Raw genomic sequence first — 15,221 nt, forward strand, 5'->3', positions numbered from 1 at the left:
CAGAGTGTCTCATTTATATATCCAGACTACAACCTGCCCTCGGTCACGGAAAAAATCAGCTCACAAATTTCAGAAATTCACTGTTGCAGATGTGAGACTCTAATCTTTCCAGTTTTATTGTTTGTACTGAATAGACTCTGTTGGGATGTTTTTTTTTTTATCCTGACAGCTTAGTTTGAGTCAGACTCTCTATTTCCTGTCCTCAGTCGACTTGCCGCAGCTTTGAGCTCTTCTTTAGGAAGATATTAGACTACTTAATGAAATACATTTTATATATAATAGCAGACCTGTCTATGAGAGATAAAGCATTTTTGATCATTCTGAATGTAATTTCCCTTTAAAGTGAACCTCACTGCTCCAATTTGCAGAACTATGGTTCTTGTTAAATGCTTCTTTTTATATCAATATATTCCCTGAAACCAAACATTTTCATCAAGTTGCATAACTGTCACATGGCAAAAAGTTTTGTTTTTATACTTTTGTAATTACAGACTTGTCCGTTGTCACGTCGACCTAAAATAATGATGCATTTTACCCGCACCAGCACATCGGCATTTAATGTTCAAAGATAAAGAAAGGTCAATTCTGTCATTCATGAGCCCTGATTGGTCTAGTGTCCCAGCTGTTTGGAGGCACAGATGTGCTTTCCCTAGCAACTATAGTTAAGATGTGACAACCTTTGTATTGCTTCTTTGTATCACACCACTTCACACTCACTTTATCTCTGCAGTGAACCTTTGATAAGCCTGTTTGATGTTGTCATGGATATGCTACTCACGGCTGTCACAAGGGTTCATTTGAGACCATTTGTTGAGACTGCTAACACCTATGCTAATGAGACAAACCTGATTGGACTAATTAAACCTAAAAAAAACGCACACATTGCAGAATCCATAGCTATTTTTCTTTTTTTTTTTTTTTTTTTTTGGAGCAGGCCTGTGTTTTCTGAATTCATTTGTGTGTCTGATGCATGCTCACTTACTACGCCGCCATGGCACCTATCATGCCATGTTTACAATCGCATGAAGTGAGCTTCAGGATGCATTATTAATGTCTTCTTTGAAAGTCACAGGGCTCTCTGCTGCGAGCGTGGGAGGGAAGTTGGCTCAGTAGGAAGGAAGGATATCGGAGATCCCTTATCCCCGCCGTCCCCTCCTCTTTCCTAATTTAAGATCAACATTTAAGCTACTCTTTCTTTTATCATCTTTCTTTTTCCTCACCAAAATATTTTAGTCCTCCTTCTCACTAGCTCTGCCCCTCTGCCCCTCTGCACTCTTCAGAGTTCTTTCCCCCTCTTCATCTCCTTTTTCCTGGCTGGCTGTGTGTGTGTGTGTGTGTGTGTGTGTGTGTGTGTGTGTGTGTGTGTGTGTGCGCGTGTGTGCTAAGGTGAACACAGGGCTGGTCTATTTTTAGCAGCAGAGCTGAAGAGGAGAGGAGCAGAAATGATCCGCTTCCCTATAGTGAATGTAATCACTAACAGCATCAACTGCTGCAGCTTGGTTTTAGGGGTCAGAGAGATGAGGGTGAGGGGGGTAAAATTGGTAAGCAAGAGGCACTAGCCTGTCGAATTCATCTCTGTCAAGGCATTAACACTTGGCAAGCTCCAAAACACCCGTGGTGAAAATGTAATAATGATAAAAGCTTTTGGTTTACCCTTTTACGAGGCGTGTGGGCAGTCCATTCGCACAAACACTGTGGGAGTTTCAGACCACAAGTTTTTATTTGCTTAGTTCAGATTTTCGTGCTAGACTCGTTGGATTATAGCTGATGGTATTGCCGATGAAAGTCGCTGTTTAGGTTACTGGAGAGTTCATGCAGATTGCAGCAATCAATAAAGACCAAAAATAAAGTGTTATGGTGTAAGAAATATTATCCTCTCCTCACCTGAGTGCAGTTTGTTTTCCTTGCCGCTTTGCTTTTCTGCTCTCCTTGATTGGTTTTGAGAGGGAGAGGTGTGTGCTTGGTGCCAGTGCCCCAGAGCGTGTCTGCTTACTCACCATGCCAAACGAGTAAATGCTACTAAGAGCCATCAGCGCTGCTTGTGAACTGTAAAACCCAGCATGGCTGGAACTGGTTCCTCTGTTCCCTCTCCATGTCACCCTCTGAGGGAGCAACAAAAAGATGCTACGAGGCAACAGATCGACTTTGATTTGTTTTATTTTTTCCTCTTAACACCACTCTCTTTGCCACACATTGGATTTTATCTGGGGTTTTGATTTACATGTTGGGTTGTGACTGCCTGCAGTGACAGGTTTTCACTGCCTGTGACAGTCGTGTACGTGCCAGGCTGTTCAGGGCCGCTTTTGTTTTGGGTTTAATAAGTGTGGCACTGTGAAATCCAGCTCTATGGTTCCTTGTCACCACATTTTTCCGAGATCAATACGCTGCCTGTAACATGTAGATGTCTAGCTACAAGCTTACTATCCTCAAAAAAGGCGTTTGTATGGCTGCCAGTTTAGTGTATTCTGGGAGATGGCAGGAAGGCAGCAGGTTTTCTTAGCTCAGCACTGAATTGGCTGATTGCAGTCTTGGGTTTGCGTGCTGGCATGCGTCCAGTGATAGAATCAGAGACAGCAGCACCAGGTTCACTTGATGAGGACAGCCAGCTAGGCTTACGCTGGTGGAGCCTGAGTAACACCTCAACTTGAATAAGAGGGAAATTCATACAGCCCCAAAACGTAATAAATTTTATATATATATACACACACACACACACACAAAACAATTGGGACTAAATGAGGCCGACTCTTTGACCTTGTGGTCACTGATCACATTCTAGTGTCTCTCACCACTCTCTAGCCTTGTTTATGTACAGATTGTACAAGGTGAAGGTTAGTCTCTGTATGTGTCCAGGGCTAAAGCTTCCACCACTGTGGTAAATCCACATCAGCCCCTAAGCCCATACAATAGAAGCCAGTACAAGGGTCAAACATAAGCCACTGAGCTACAGAATCTATAAGCTACATGGAGACCTCGGATGGCTGGGGTGGCGAGGCAGCGTTGGAAGTGATTCTGTGTGGTAGCTTATGCTGCATCCAGGCTACAGAATTGGATTGTGGGGGATGGCGACTAATCAATTCGCTTCACTGTGAGCCACCAGTGGGGTGCCCACATTACATCCCCCGCCTGCCCTGCGACACGACTGGCCGAGCCCACTTCTGACACCGCAAATAGGAAACTGGATAGGGTTGCGTGTGTGGCTGTTTGCCCTCTCAGGTTTGTACAGGAGAGTTTTAGATGGACAGATAGTGTGTCAGATTGGGTGTCTTGATCTGTTAATGTATCCATGTGGCCCGGGTCCTGTCTACAGCAGAGAGGCAGCTAAATTTCAGAGTGTTAAAATCCAGTGTGTCATTTTAAGTGTTTGTCGCTCGGCAGGGAACGTGTCAGAAAAAGAGGCGCTTCGAATGTTTGGAAGTGATTTGCATATGTGTCTTGTATACAGGCTGATAAATGGCACCACACTCGGTCTCCTGCTGTGCACATGTGTGATGCCACACTAACAGTGGAAGCCACATGAATAAATTTGGGAGGGAATGGTTTGTCCTTGTTTAGCCCATAATCCAAGGCTCATGTGGTGACCTGTCCTCTATTCATTCTCATCCACCTCTCATTCAAAATATGTCATATTAGAAATGCAGGTTAGAGACAGATAGATAACAGATCGTCTTCAAAGCTTCAAATCGCCTTCAAGTCTGCATTATCTGTTTGAAAAGCTTTATTTATAAGTGCTCTCACCAGCTCCTGTGGGCATGGATTTTCTGGTTTTTAGATAAGACTTTTTCTCCTAACAATTTCTCATCGTCTTTCTATGTTTAAAATTTAAGTCTCGGTGACAATATTTAAACAGGTTCAGTAGTCTCACTCCTTTGTCTCCCTGTCACTTTTCCGCCCCGTCCACCACCCTGTCTCCCTCTCGTATCTGTTCAGAACTCTGTGAACTTTGTGGACGACAGTTTCCCCCCGGGACCTCGCTCCGTGGGCTTCCCAGAGGGCGACAGTGTCCAGCAGAGAATCAAAAAGTGGCTGCGCCCCCACGAGATCAACTGCAGCAACTTCAAAGACAGAGGCGTCAAGTGGTCCGTCTTCCGCACGCCGCGGCCCTCTGACATCCTGCAAGGCCTGCTCGGAAACTGCTGGTGAGTAATCACAACCGAAAGCAAGGACACACAGGGCGCTAGTCAGCCCTGGACTATTTGAATGTTCTAAAGAAAAGAAAAACAAGGAAATATGCCCTGACTAATATTTTGACCCAGGACAAACAAAAATAGCCGAAAATCCCCAAAGTAAAAGGAAATTTTTCATTCTGTTCAGTCTCTGAAAGGTTAGAGGAATATAAAACAGACAACAGATAACACTTCAAGTCTGTGTGGTTTTTTTGTGAGAGACTGCTTTAGATGAACACCCCAGCCTGCAGCAAGGAGAGGGAGAGAGATGGAGACAGTGACAGAGAGGCAGTGAAACAAAAAATAAAGAAAGAGAAAGCGAGAAACTGAAAAATTGGGAGGCAGAGAAAAGGAAAGAAGGCAAGGATTAAATGAAGAAGAGAGCAGAGGGGAACTTGGACAGATGTACAGATACACCTGACAGGGAGATTATTCAGGGGAATGCAGGTCTGGACACATTCTTTATCTCCCTGCCCTTGCTCTGTGTGTCCTTTGAGGGTGTGTGTGTGGGTGTGTGTGTGTGGGTGTGTGTGTGTGTGTGAGTGTTGCCATCCACCATTTTCTTACACACACACACTCACACACGCAAGAAAGAACAGTCACTCATAAAGTTGTCCCAATACAACTTTTCGCTTCATCACCAGCAGCTTATCAAAAATAACCCTCCCCAGAGCCGAATCCTCTCACTCACAACAGGATGTAACCCAAATTCTCCCTCTCTCTAATTCTAATACACACACACACACACACACACTCTCTCACACACACACACATTTGTCCTAATAAACCAGCAAACATCCCAGCTGCAATGACAGCAGAAGAAAGTAGTGCCAGTCACCCTTGTCCTTGAGTATGGCTGCAATACAAGCCAACATTAGAGTCACATTATGGCACGGCTAATTGGATTTTCATTTGATTCCTTTTGTAGCCGATTGGTTTTTTCATCAGCGGCAGACTGAGCTGCCACTTGAGCAGATGGAATATAGCTTTAATAATACGCATCTCCAACCCCACACAAAAGAGTTTCAGTCTTTAAATGGCTGCTGCGCCTACACGCATTGACTGGTGTATTGAAAGGGATATTCCTTTCATCTGAAGATGTAGTGGCAGCACTACCAGTGGCAAAAGTAGCTTGACAGTTTTGCAAATTTTAGCTGTGTTGTTCATAAGGGGGTCAAAACACTGTATGTGCAAAATTAGCTGTGAGTCAGCAGCATGCAAAGACAAATATTTTTAGCTCTTTGTCCCCAAAACCTCCCGTTTGTAGCCATTTCATCAGTATTGTATGATCTCTTTCTACACGCTAAGATGAACTCATGTTCACTTAAAAATATATTCCTTTTAAGTTGGATCCTTGTGTCCCCAGCCATGTTTTTTTGTGTGTATATGTGTGTGTGTGTGTGTAAGGAATTAGCATTTTGTGATGTATCTGGATTTCTGATTAACTAATTTCTCTCACAAGCTAATTAGGCCAGCCCGTTCGTCTTTGCTGCAGGGTGAATTAACAGTAATGGGGAGGTAACCAGAAGGCACAGAAGCTTGACTCATCAAACGTGATTGATTTTCAATGAGGGCAAATTATGTTGTGTAAAAAAATAAAAAGCTTTCATAACTGCTCACACTACCTTACGGAAAAGGATGTTTTAATTCCACATTTTGAGGCTGCTTGTCAGTCTGTTTCTTCTTTTCGTTTCTGTGATTGCTCCTGTCAGGTGACATTCCTTTTCCCTGCCCGTCTTTTTGACTAGACTCGGCGTTCATTCAGCCGTCCACCTGTCCGTCACAATCAGCTGATCATTTATGTCTTTGGCTCTGCCATTCGTTTCGCTGCTTAATTCACCTTGTCTTTCCGCTTTGTTTCAGTCGCATCCTCTCATCCACCCATCTGTCCATCCCGATCCGACATTTCATTTTCCAGTTCATTGAGTTTTATCTCTCTCCAGGTTCCTGAGTGCGCTGGCGGTGCTGGCGGAGCGTCCAGAGCTTGTGGAGAGGGTGATGATCACCAGGACCATCTGCCCAGAGGGGGCCTACCAGGTTCGGCTATGTAAAGACGGGACGTGGACGACGGTGCTGGTTGACGACATGCTGCCCTGCGATGATTATGGCTACCTCCTCTTCTCCCAGGTCAGAGACAGAAAGGGATGTGGGCAATCCTGTAGTTGAAGGATCACAGATCTGTTAATGTCAGAGAGGTTGCAGGGACACTGAACTAGGAATAAAAGGAAAGAGACACTCTTCATCTCATTTAATGTTTTGTCCTCTTTAAGTTCATAGAGGTTGGCGAGAATAGATTTTGAATGCATACAGAGGACCAGAGAAGCATACCGATGCATACAGATGTGTGGTGTTAATTTTTTTTTTATTCTCTAACCATTGTGACCCTTCAAGGTAACAAAACATTTAGTGGATGTTTGACTGAACATAAACTCTTTGATGAATCTGTAAGCAGCGCATCACAAGGCCACAGCCGCCTCATTCATCGTTGCAGCCTTACAGCAATGTAATATTAACTTCTTAATGTGAGTTCAAGCAAATTCATTATCTCGCTTTTTATCACATGCTTGTCTCAGAGGACCAAACAGAGGAGCAATGTGCCTGGAGGTCTAATTTATCAACAGTCAATTACAGGACAAATGAAGTACTGCATTATGCAACAAACAACGCATAGGGAAACAAAACCAGGGGCACAGACATGCAGGAGAGACATACTGTAAAACATCATACCTTATCTATTTAAGCTTGGCACCAGCAATCTTAGATTCTCAAAAAAGACAAAGAAAAAAAAGGGAGGAAAAAGAAGAGATGTTGGTTAGGCCAGGTCAAAGTAAATTCCTTCACTTTGTTGACAGAACAAACAATAAATGCTTCAACAAAACAGTTAGAGAAGTGTAACATGGGCAGTGATGATAAGATAAGAAAGAATTATATGAGAGGTGATGATAGTCACAGTCACACCATCTGAGAGCCAACACCTTAAAACAGGCCTCACTGCAAACACATCATCCTGTTACAGATGTACCTCTTTCAGCGACCCGTGCTCTGGCTGACACTCAACCAAATACTTTCACTTTCTCTTTCCCATCACTTCAGGCCCAGAGGAAGCAGCTGTGGGTGGCATTGATTGAGAAGGCCCTGGCCAAACTCCATGGCTCCTACTTCGCCCTGCAGGCAGGGCGCGCCATCGAGGGCCTGGCCACGCTGACGGGGGCTCCCTGCGACTCCCTCATGCTCCAGGTCAGCTCCACCAACCCCCGGGAGGAGCCGATCGATACAGACCTCATCTGGGCCAAGATGCTCAGCTCCAAGGAGGCGGGGTAAGAGAAGGAGTGAAGGGATTTTTTTTTTTTTTGTGGAATTAGAGCATAAGGAACATTATCTTTACCAGCTTTGCTTTTCACTTATTCACCTTCCTTTTTGTCACTGTTTCCACTGTTAAACAGCAATATACATACACACAGTACATATACAATAGATATTCTTGTACTGCACAGCTAATATATTAAAAAATAAACAGTAAATGTTTCATCTGAAAAAGACTGGATCAATATTCACAATAATCACAGCTACAAACACTGAGGTGCTGCAAAGCTACAAAGGTGATGAATGCCAATTTGCAGCATATGTCAGTAATAAAAGAGGTCTGGTAATTGGCACTTTGATATGTGAGCTTTCAAAGCAACGTGAGACAAAAGAGCTGCGCTCCAAAGGGGCCAAATCATCTGTGGCCAAACTGCAGGTCCATCTGTCAGTAAACCTGCAGTGTTTCATATATCAAAGGGGACCAGTCTGGAAAATCGTGACTACATATGATTTACTAAACAAGGACAAGGTTCATTTGCAAAGAGGAGCAGCAATAACAAATCAACAGGCATATGTTAGACATATAGACTAGTAACTGATATTTGTTCTAAGCTGTTTGTCTGCAACGCTGTGTATTGCTGCCTAACTTGAACAGAACAAAGAAAAAGAGATTAGATTTTTGTTCTGGACAGATAAAGATTAAATAAGTGGAGAAATGACTAACACAATTAACTAAAATAGAAAAGTTGAAAGTAGTTTGCACAGACCTTTAGTCACCTCCATCCCATCAAGTCTGTCGAGGATACGATGCATGGCTGCAACCATATGTTTGCTAGTGACATTGTTGTGAACCCTTTGTCTTACACTGTGTGTTGTCCTTGTCTGTTAGGTTTCTGATGGGTGCATCTTGTGGAGGAGGCAACATGAAGGTAGACGATGTTGTTTACGAGTCTCTGGGTCTGCGGCCTAGACATGCATATTCCATCTTGGACGTGCGAGATGTGCAGGGTTACAGGTATGCATGAATGAACTGTCTTTTTTTCACCTTTTCACTTTATGTTTTTCTCTTTACATCTGTCTGCCTGCTTAATCTTCCTGTTTACATCTATTTATCTTTGTAACAGACAATATAGTCGACTTTAGGGAAACATAAAATTAAAAGAAGTTACTGTCTGTACAAAACTTACAAAACAGTGTAATAATTGAGTTTTCTGCCTAAATCTGTTCATTTTTTAATTCTCTGACAATTTTGGATGAATTCGGCATCTGTGACAAGAGTGTTTTGAATTTGCCCAAGCTCTGTTTCGTCCCTGTGGCTGGCTTCTTCTTTATAGCAACAGTGATTTGCTATATGATTTCTCAGCCATATGATTTCTCAGAAACAGCATTTAAATGATTAAAATTGGTGGCCTGAATGTAAACCCACGCAGATAACATAATATTATCTGGGAGTGACCTCTATATTGTTTAAAGAAAATAATTTAAATGAGAACACTGAATGGTGAAAAACAGCCCTTATACACTTCTAAAGTACATATAATGTATTTTTCTCAAGGCTAAAACGTCATTTTTAATTGCTTCCGTTTAATTCCTCCTATTCCTTCAGCTACATCTCCCATTCATGACTGATGATCCGTGATGTAGATTTGATAGTCAAAACCAATGGATCATACAGGAAGTTTGCACTGGCAGTGGTCTGCAGGTGTATTTAATGGTGTGAAGATTTTGTTTACACATTTAAAAAGCATATTCATAAACACTTCTTGCCTCAAATGTAAGGTTACATGTTATATATTATAGATATTGATGAAAAGGTAACATAAATGTAGAATTGATCGAACAGATGCTTTCTTTGTGAATGTATTTCTTGAATGATTCATAGGTAAATGGGGGAAAGGGGGGTTGGTGCCAGTAGAGAACAGGTGCACACCAGTTCAGTGCGATCACTTTGATCGAGGTGGCATTGTGAGTCCACACAATGGAGGCTTCTTCTGCCCTACCTGCGAGAGGAAGTTGAGAGTAGCCGTAAATCCCAGATGTAATTTGCTCAAGAGCCACACACAGCCACTTTAATTTACTGCCATAAAGCAATCGGAGTGGAAGATTGGGCCACAACGCTTGATCTAAATTGAGTTGGAGTCCTCCTGCTAGGAGCTGGAGGAGATGAAACGCAGCTTGGAAACAGTGATTCACCCGCACTTTTTTGGGGGGGGGTGGGGGCGGGGAAGTGGGGGACTCTCCAATATGGTTTTCCATTACACCTCCTAAGTTTTTCACTGTAGGGAGGAGGCAGTAAAATGAAATGGGTTGTTAAAATGTAGGCAGTCATCGGTAAGAGGAGTAGTATTAGTCTGCAGAGATGGGGATGCTGTGTTGACTGAAAGCTGTTGTAACTTTAACTGAATCCTGTATTTGGCTCTCCCCCGTCTGTCGATCAACTTCCTCCCTACCTGTCACTCCTTGCCCGTGGCTTCAGGTTGTTGCGGCTGCGTAACCCATGGGGTCGCTTCTCGTGGAACGGCAGCTGGTCGGACGAGTGGACAGACTGGCCGCAGCACCTGCGTCATGAGCTGATGGCTCACGGCAGCAGTGAGGGGGTCTTCTGGATGGAGTACACCGACTTCATAAAGTAAGAGCCAAGTCTACACACAAAAAGAGTGTGAAACAAATGATTTCTTTTTCTTTTTTCTCTGCCTCAGGAAGCGGTGGGTCTAAATGAGTTTCATAATAGATTGTGCCGAATGAGATACATTAAACTGTACAGCCTGTTTTCACCAAGACCAATGGAACCACAATGAGATCGCAGTATTTCAAAGTGGTAACCCACAAGCTCCCCATCTGTAGATGGAAATCACATCTAAAAGTAACTAAAGTCTGTTCGTTCACTCATTCATTCTTGGTTTGCCTGTCTGCCCCTGGAGACTCTCAGGAGTCGTGCCATCGTCTGTAACTGACACTGAACCGGATATTTTGTCAACATAAATTACCAATGCTCTGGTGTTTTTGCAGAGACGTCTTCTCAGTCGATATCTGAGCCCACTGGAATGACAGACTCAGTTTTTTTTTTTTGTCCAGCTTATTAAATATGAGCCATGGTGGCTGTGGCTGCTAACGCTACACTTACCCACTTCTTTTGTTTATTCCAGACACACCACTGTTAGAAATGTAAAATGCATGACTTCCTGTGAGGGTTTATCCCAGGGAAGATCTGCTCAGCACCAGCTGTTTAGAATAGCAAATGGTAAAGCTTTTGTTAACTGAGTGCAGGTGAAATGACTCTCAAAATGTCCTTTAATTGTGCTGTGATGGCTGCACATAATGCCTGATGGATGGCTTAGTGATCTCATGACTCTGTGGATTTTACTGACCATCTGGTATTGACACCAAACTGAATGACAGTGGGGGTTTTTTTTGTTGTTGTTTTCAGTACATTGTGTTTGTTGACAAGCACATCATACACTGTTTCCCACACCATGGTGTTATTTTTGTATTGTGTTTGTTATGTTTTTGTTTGTGGTTGGTTTGGTTGCCAGGGATTTGGCAGGCAAAGGCTTAGACATGTCATGGCTTATAGCGTGTTTTTTCATATTAGATTAATCCTGTCATTCAGTCACACAGAGCATCAAGTATTGACTAGTGTTTTTCAAGCTTTATCTTCCCCTTTCATAAAATTGCCATTTCTTTGTCCACTGACCTTGAAGAGGTCAGTAAACACTGTTGCCTCTAACAGTTTGACTGAAAACAAAACTGAAAGTAATCTGAAAGAAAACAGGGAGCCTGTGCCCGGGACTGTCCTGAAGCATAACTGAAGCAACCGTTATGTGACAAAGTGGGGGCAAAAAAGAAAACTGAACTGAATCACAGCCTTGAAATCACCCAAAAGCAAAGCAATCTAATAAAGTTTGAAGAAACTCTGAGTGACTTTCTCCAAAAACATTTCACTAATATTTTGTGTAACTAACTTGATTTTAATACTATCAAAAAGTGAGCTCACACACAGGACTGCATTTGCCTTGAAAATGTTTTTCCTTACTGTCGGCAAACCAACGGATCAATGCCTGTCCACCAGGTCAGAAGGTTCACCTAAAGATAAATAATGTGTTTTTGTCAGTGTGTTATTCATTTTGCTCCCACCTAACAAAATAAGAGTTGCAGTAAGTCCAGAACGACCACGGTGGCTGTCCTCCTGAACGACTCCAACCTAAAATGTGTTCAGGCTAGACAAAAATCCCATCTGTCTTCTGGCGGTTCATTGTTTTCTCTGACAGTGAAATAATCTCTAAAATAAACCTACAGCCTGTGACTGGCCGGGCTCGTCTCACTGTGGAAAAAGGAAAAAAAAAAAGGGGCCAGCTTGTTGAACAATTTACAGGACCCTTATGTCGACTCATATGCATCAAGTGGACAAATAGGATGGATGCTGATTGTTCGTAACAGTTCAAAAGGATTATTACAGTAAATACAAGTTCAAAACATTAAAAAACAAAAGATTTCAGCAGCAGACATATTTGTCTCTAGTGATCAAAACCTACTGTAAAACCTCAACATACCTTCCCCTCCTTCTCCTCTCCTCTACTTCTTCTTCTTGATTGTCAGGAAGACAAAAGCAAGATTTAAGGCAGTTGTCAGAGTGAGGTTAGGAAGTGATGAAACAATGAAAAACAGACTCAAAGTGAGAAACAGAATGTCTCTCGGGGGCTCCCTCTTTGAAGGAGGAGGTCTTATATGTTAGCGAGGTAAATGGTGTTTGTACAGCAGCACCCGCAGAGGCTATGCAAATGTTAAAGATTTGCTTGTGATGCATATAAATAGACTGAGCTCGTGACAGGAGGGAGGCCGACGGTCAAATTGTTGGTGGCTCAGAGGAACAGTCCTTATCCATGTGTGATAACAGACTTTTTCAGTTGATGCCGTAGTGGATATAGACTAAAGAAGGCTCTCCCCTTTGTGCCGTCTCTTCACACAGGTACTTTGACTCGGTGGACATCTGTAAGATCCACTCAGACTGGCAAGAGGTCAGGCTACAGGGCTGCTTCCCCAGCAAGGCCAGCGGGCCGGTCACCGTCACTGCCCTCACTGTGCTGGAGAGGACGGCACTGGAGTTTGCTCTCTTCCAGGAGGGAAGCAGGTACAGTCATCAGACAGCAGCTTTTAGTCCTCCCCCGCATCTCCTTTCCTTTTCTTCTGTCTTAAGTCCTCACCCCTCCAGTCTTTGCTCTAACCCATTCATCCCCTCTCCCTCCTCAGGCGTTCAGACACAGCCGACAGCCACCTGCTGGACCTGTGCATCATGGTGTTTCGCGCCTCCTTCGGCAGCGGCAACAAGCTGACCCTGGGCCGCCTGTTGGCCCACAGCAAGCGAGCGGTGAAGAAGTTTGTTGGCTGCGATGTGATGCTGGAGCCGGGGGAGTATGCTGTTGTCTGCTGCGCCTTCAACCACTGGCAGATGAATGTCAGCGGCACTGGAGGTCCAGCTACACCCAGTAGGTGTACAGATGCAATGTACACAACCACACTGCATCTGCATTGCATTTGTCGAAGCCTTCAGTTTGACTTTTAACATACAGTATTTGTTAGCTTGTGTCTGAAGCACTTCACTGTCTCCTTCCTCAAGTCTCCAGCCCTACCAGTGGAGCAGCTCGGCGGCCCAGCCAGGACTTCCCAGGCTACATCCTCGCCATCTATAGCTCCAGGCAGGTGATGGTGGAGCAGGTGGAGGCGACCGCTACCACGCTAGCCGACGCCATCATCCTCCTTACGGAAAACAAAGGGGAAAGACACGAGGTGAGACGCTCTTATTTCAGAACAAGAGAATAAGCAGTGTTGTGCCAAAGCTACCCCATAAATCTGTATCCTCAGTCCCCAGCTTTTACTTTCCCTGTCCTTCCATCTAGCTGTCTAACACCTACACACACACACACACACACACACAAACACTGTTCATCTCTGAATGTAATATATATGCTTGTGAAGTCGCAGAACCCTTGCAACTCTGTAAGCCACTTTGAGATAACACTTTAGATTTCCTCAGCGGAGTCCTGAATCCTGTTCTGCCTTTACACATGCAAGTATGTGCACATTATCCAACCCACACGACACACACACATACACACACCCGCTCACACCCAAGGAAACAAATTATTCTGGCTCTCCCGAACAGCGCTTTCCTAAAAGTGCTGTCACATTGGCTGGTATTTCAGAGGATGACAGAGCTTTTTAAACACTCGAGATCGTCTTTGTTAAATCATTCAGCTCTTCAGCTCTCCAGGAATTCACCACTCACAGTAGGTGGGCCAGGCACTCCAGTGTGCATGCCGCCACACCTCTTGTGTTTAACAATATGATTTTTTTTTTTTTTTTAATTCTTTTTGGGATATTAATAAATAATTTGGCCAGTCCTGAGTCAGGAAAAAAAAGTTTTGGATTAGGAGCCACATCGATGTACTGCTGACAGATATTTCTTTTAGTTACAGAGTAGGGTTTGAGGTGAAATGACAGCCGCAAAAGCAGTCAAGCTGTACTCGTATTAACTTTATTACAATCACAGGCCCCACATCAGCAGTCACTGCATGAGAGATGAAAGTCATCTCACCTTCAGAGATTACTATTATGTTGAATACAAAATGCAGAAGGCGGTGTAGCCTGTATGTTATGTTAGGATGGAAAAAACTTATTTTGTTATGCTGTCAAAGGAAATGCCACTCTCCTCACCTACACCAGCCCGGGGCGTAATGTATATGTGGGAATATGAGATTTATATATAGAATACAAATCCCAGAATGCCCCCAAAGAGGAGGGAGAGCAGCACAATATTGCCCACAGAGTTTCAAGCTGGCAGGGAACACAGGCCGACGATTGTTGAGTTCCTGCATAACACAAAAGTCATTTCTTTTTGTTTCACTTCGTGGAGCCTCGCGGTTTCAGGCACCAGAGTTGTTTGTGGTTGCATGTTCCATATAAAATCCAATCAAATATGGCCACAGACCTTCATCAACCACTACACCCTCGCTACTACACCACTACCTGTTCTTAGTCAACTCCCTTCACCCTCCCCGCTCTCTGTATGTATTAGCATTTAGAATGTGTGAAATATTGTGTTTCTCTGGCTCTGCTGGGGGGGGGGGGGGGGCTTAAGTGGATTAATGTTGCAATAAATGGTTAAAACCTCAAGCTGAGTGTCCTGACCGAACTGTCCTTTCTTACATTTATTGCCCCAAACATTTTGTGGTGTCATGTGCTGTACGTACATTTTCACCGTTCTTTTCCTTTCAGGGCCGCGAAGGCATGACGTGCTACTACCTGACCCACGGCTGGGCGGGGCTCATCGTGGTGGTGGAGAACCGCCACCCCAAATACTACCTCCACGTCTCCTGTGACTGCACTGACAGCTTCAATGTGGTGTCCACACGCGGCAGCCTCAAGACCATTGACAGTGTACCGCCTCTGCACAGGTACACACCCATTCGCTGTCTTCCTCACATACACACAACTCGGGAATGTCTTTTTTTTTAATCATGCTATATTTTACCTTGGTATGAATAACCTGAATAGATAACAAGAGAGGAGATTAAATGCTCTGGGAACATTCAGTACAGGTGCAGCACACATCCACCCATTTATATGATTATATCTGCACACACATACACACTAATATAAACGCAGTCATCCCAGAGGATTAGCGCTCTGTGTTTCTTAATAATCTTCCTCAGGCTGCTCTCAGCACTTTCGTAGCAGCTTTTGTTTTCTGTGGAT

The 15,221-nt window shown here is 43.8% G+C and overlaps 1 protein-coding gene across 2 annotated transcripts in view; it reads left to right on the top strand.

Moving 5' to 3' along the window:
- capn15 (calpain 15) overlaps window positions 1–15,221 on the top strand; it is a 36,873-nt gene that overhangs the window by 17,419 nt on the left and 4,233 nt on the right. For both annotated transcript variants that reach the window (XM_041067170.1, XM_041067169.1), the window contains exons 3-11: window positions 3,931–4,139; window positions 6,110–6,293; window positions 7,260–7,483; window positions 8,359–8,484; window positions 9,946–10,098; window positions 12,436–12,597; window positions 12,717–12,952; window positions 13,084–13,253; window positions 14,742–14,920. In XM_041067170.1, coding sequence (XP_040923104.1) covers window positions 3,931–4,139; window positions 6,110–6,293; window positions 7,260–7,483; window positions 8,359–8,484; window positions 9,946–10,098; window positions 12,436–12,597; window positions 12,717–12,952; window positions 13,084–13,253; window positions 14,742–14,920 — 1,643 coding nt within the window. The remainder of the gene's footprint in view (window positions 1–3,930; window positions 4,140–6,109; window positions 6,294–7,259; window positions 7,484–8,358; window positions 8,485–9,945; window positions 10,099–12,435; window positions 12,598–12,716; window positions 12,953–13,083; window positions 13,254–14,741; window positions 14,921–15,221) is intronic.

The sequence above is a fragment of the Toxotes jaculatrix genome, chromosome 21 (genome assembly GCF_017976425.1).
Source record: "Toxotes jaculatrix isolate fToxJac2 chromosome 21, fToxJac2.pri, whole genome shotgun sequence".
Lineage (NCBI taxonomy): Eukaryota > Metazoa > Chordata > Actinopteri > Toxotidae > Toxotes > Toxotes jaculatrix.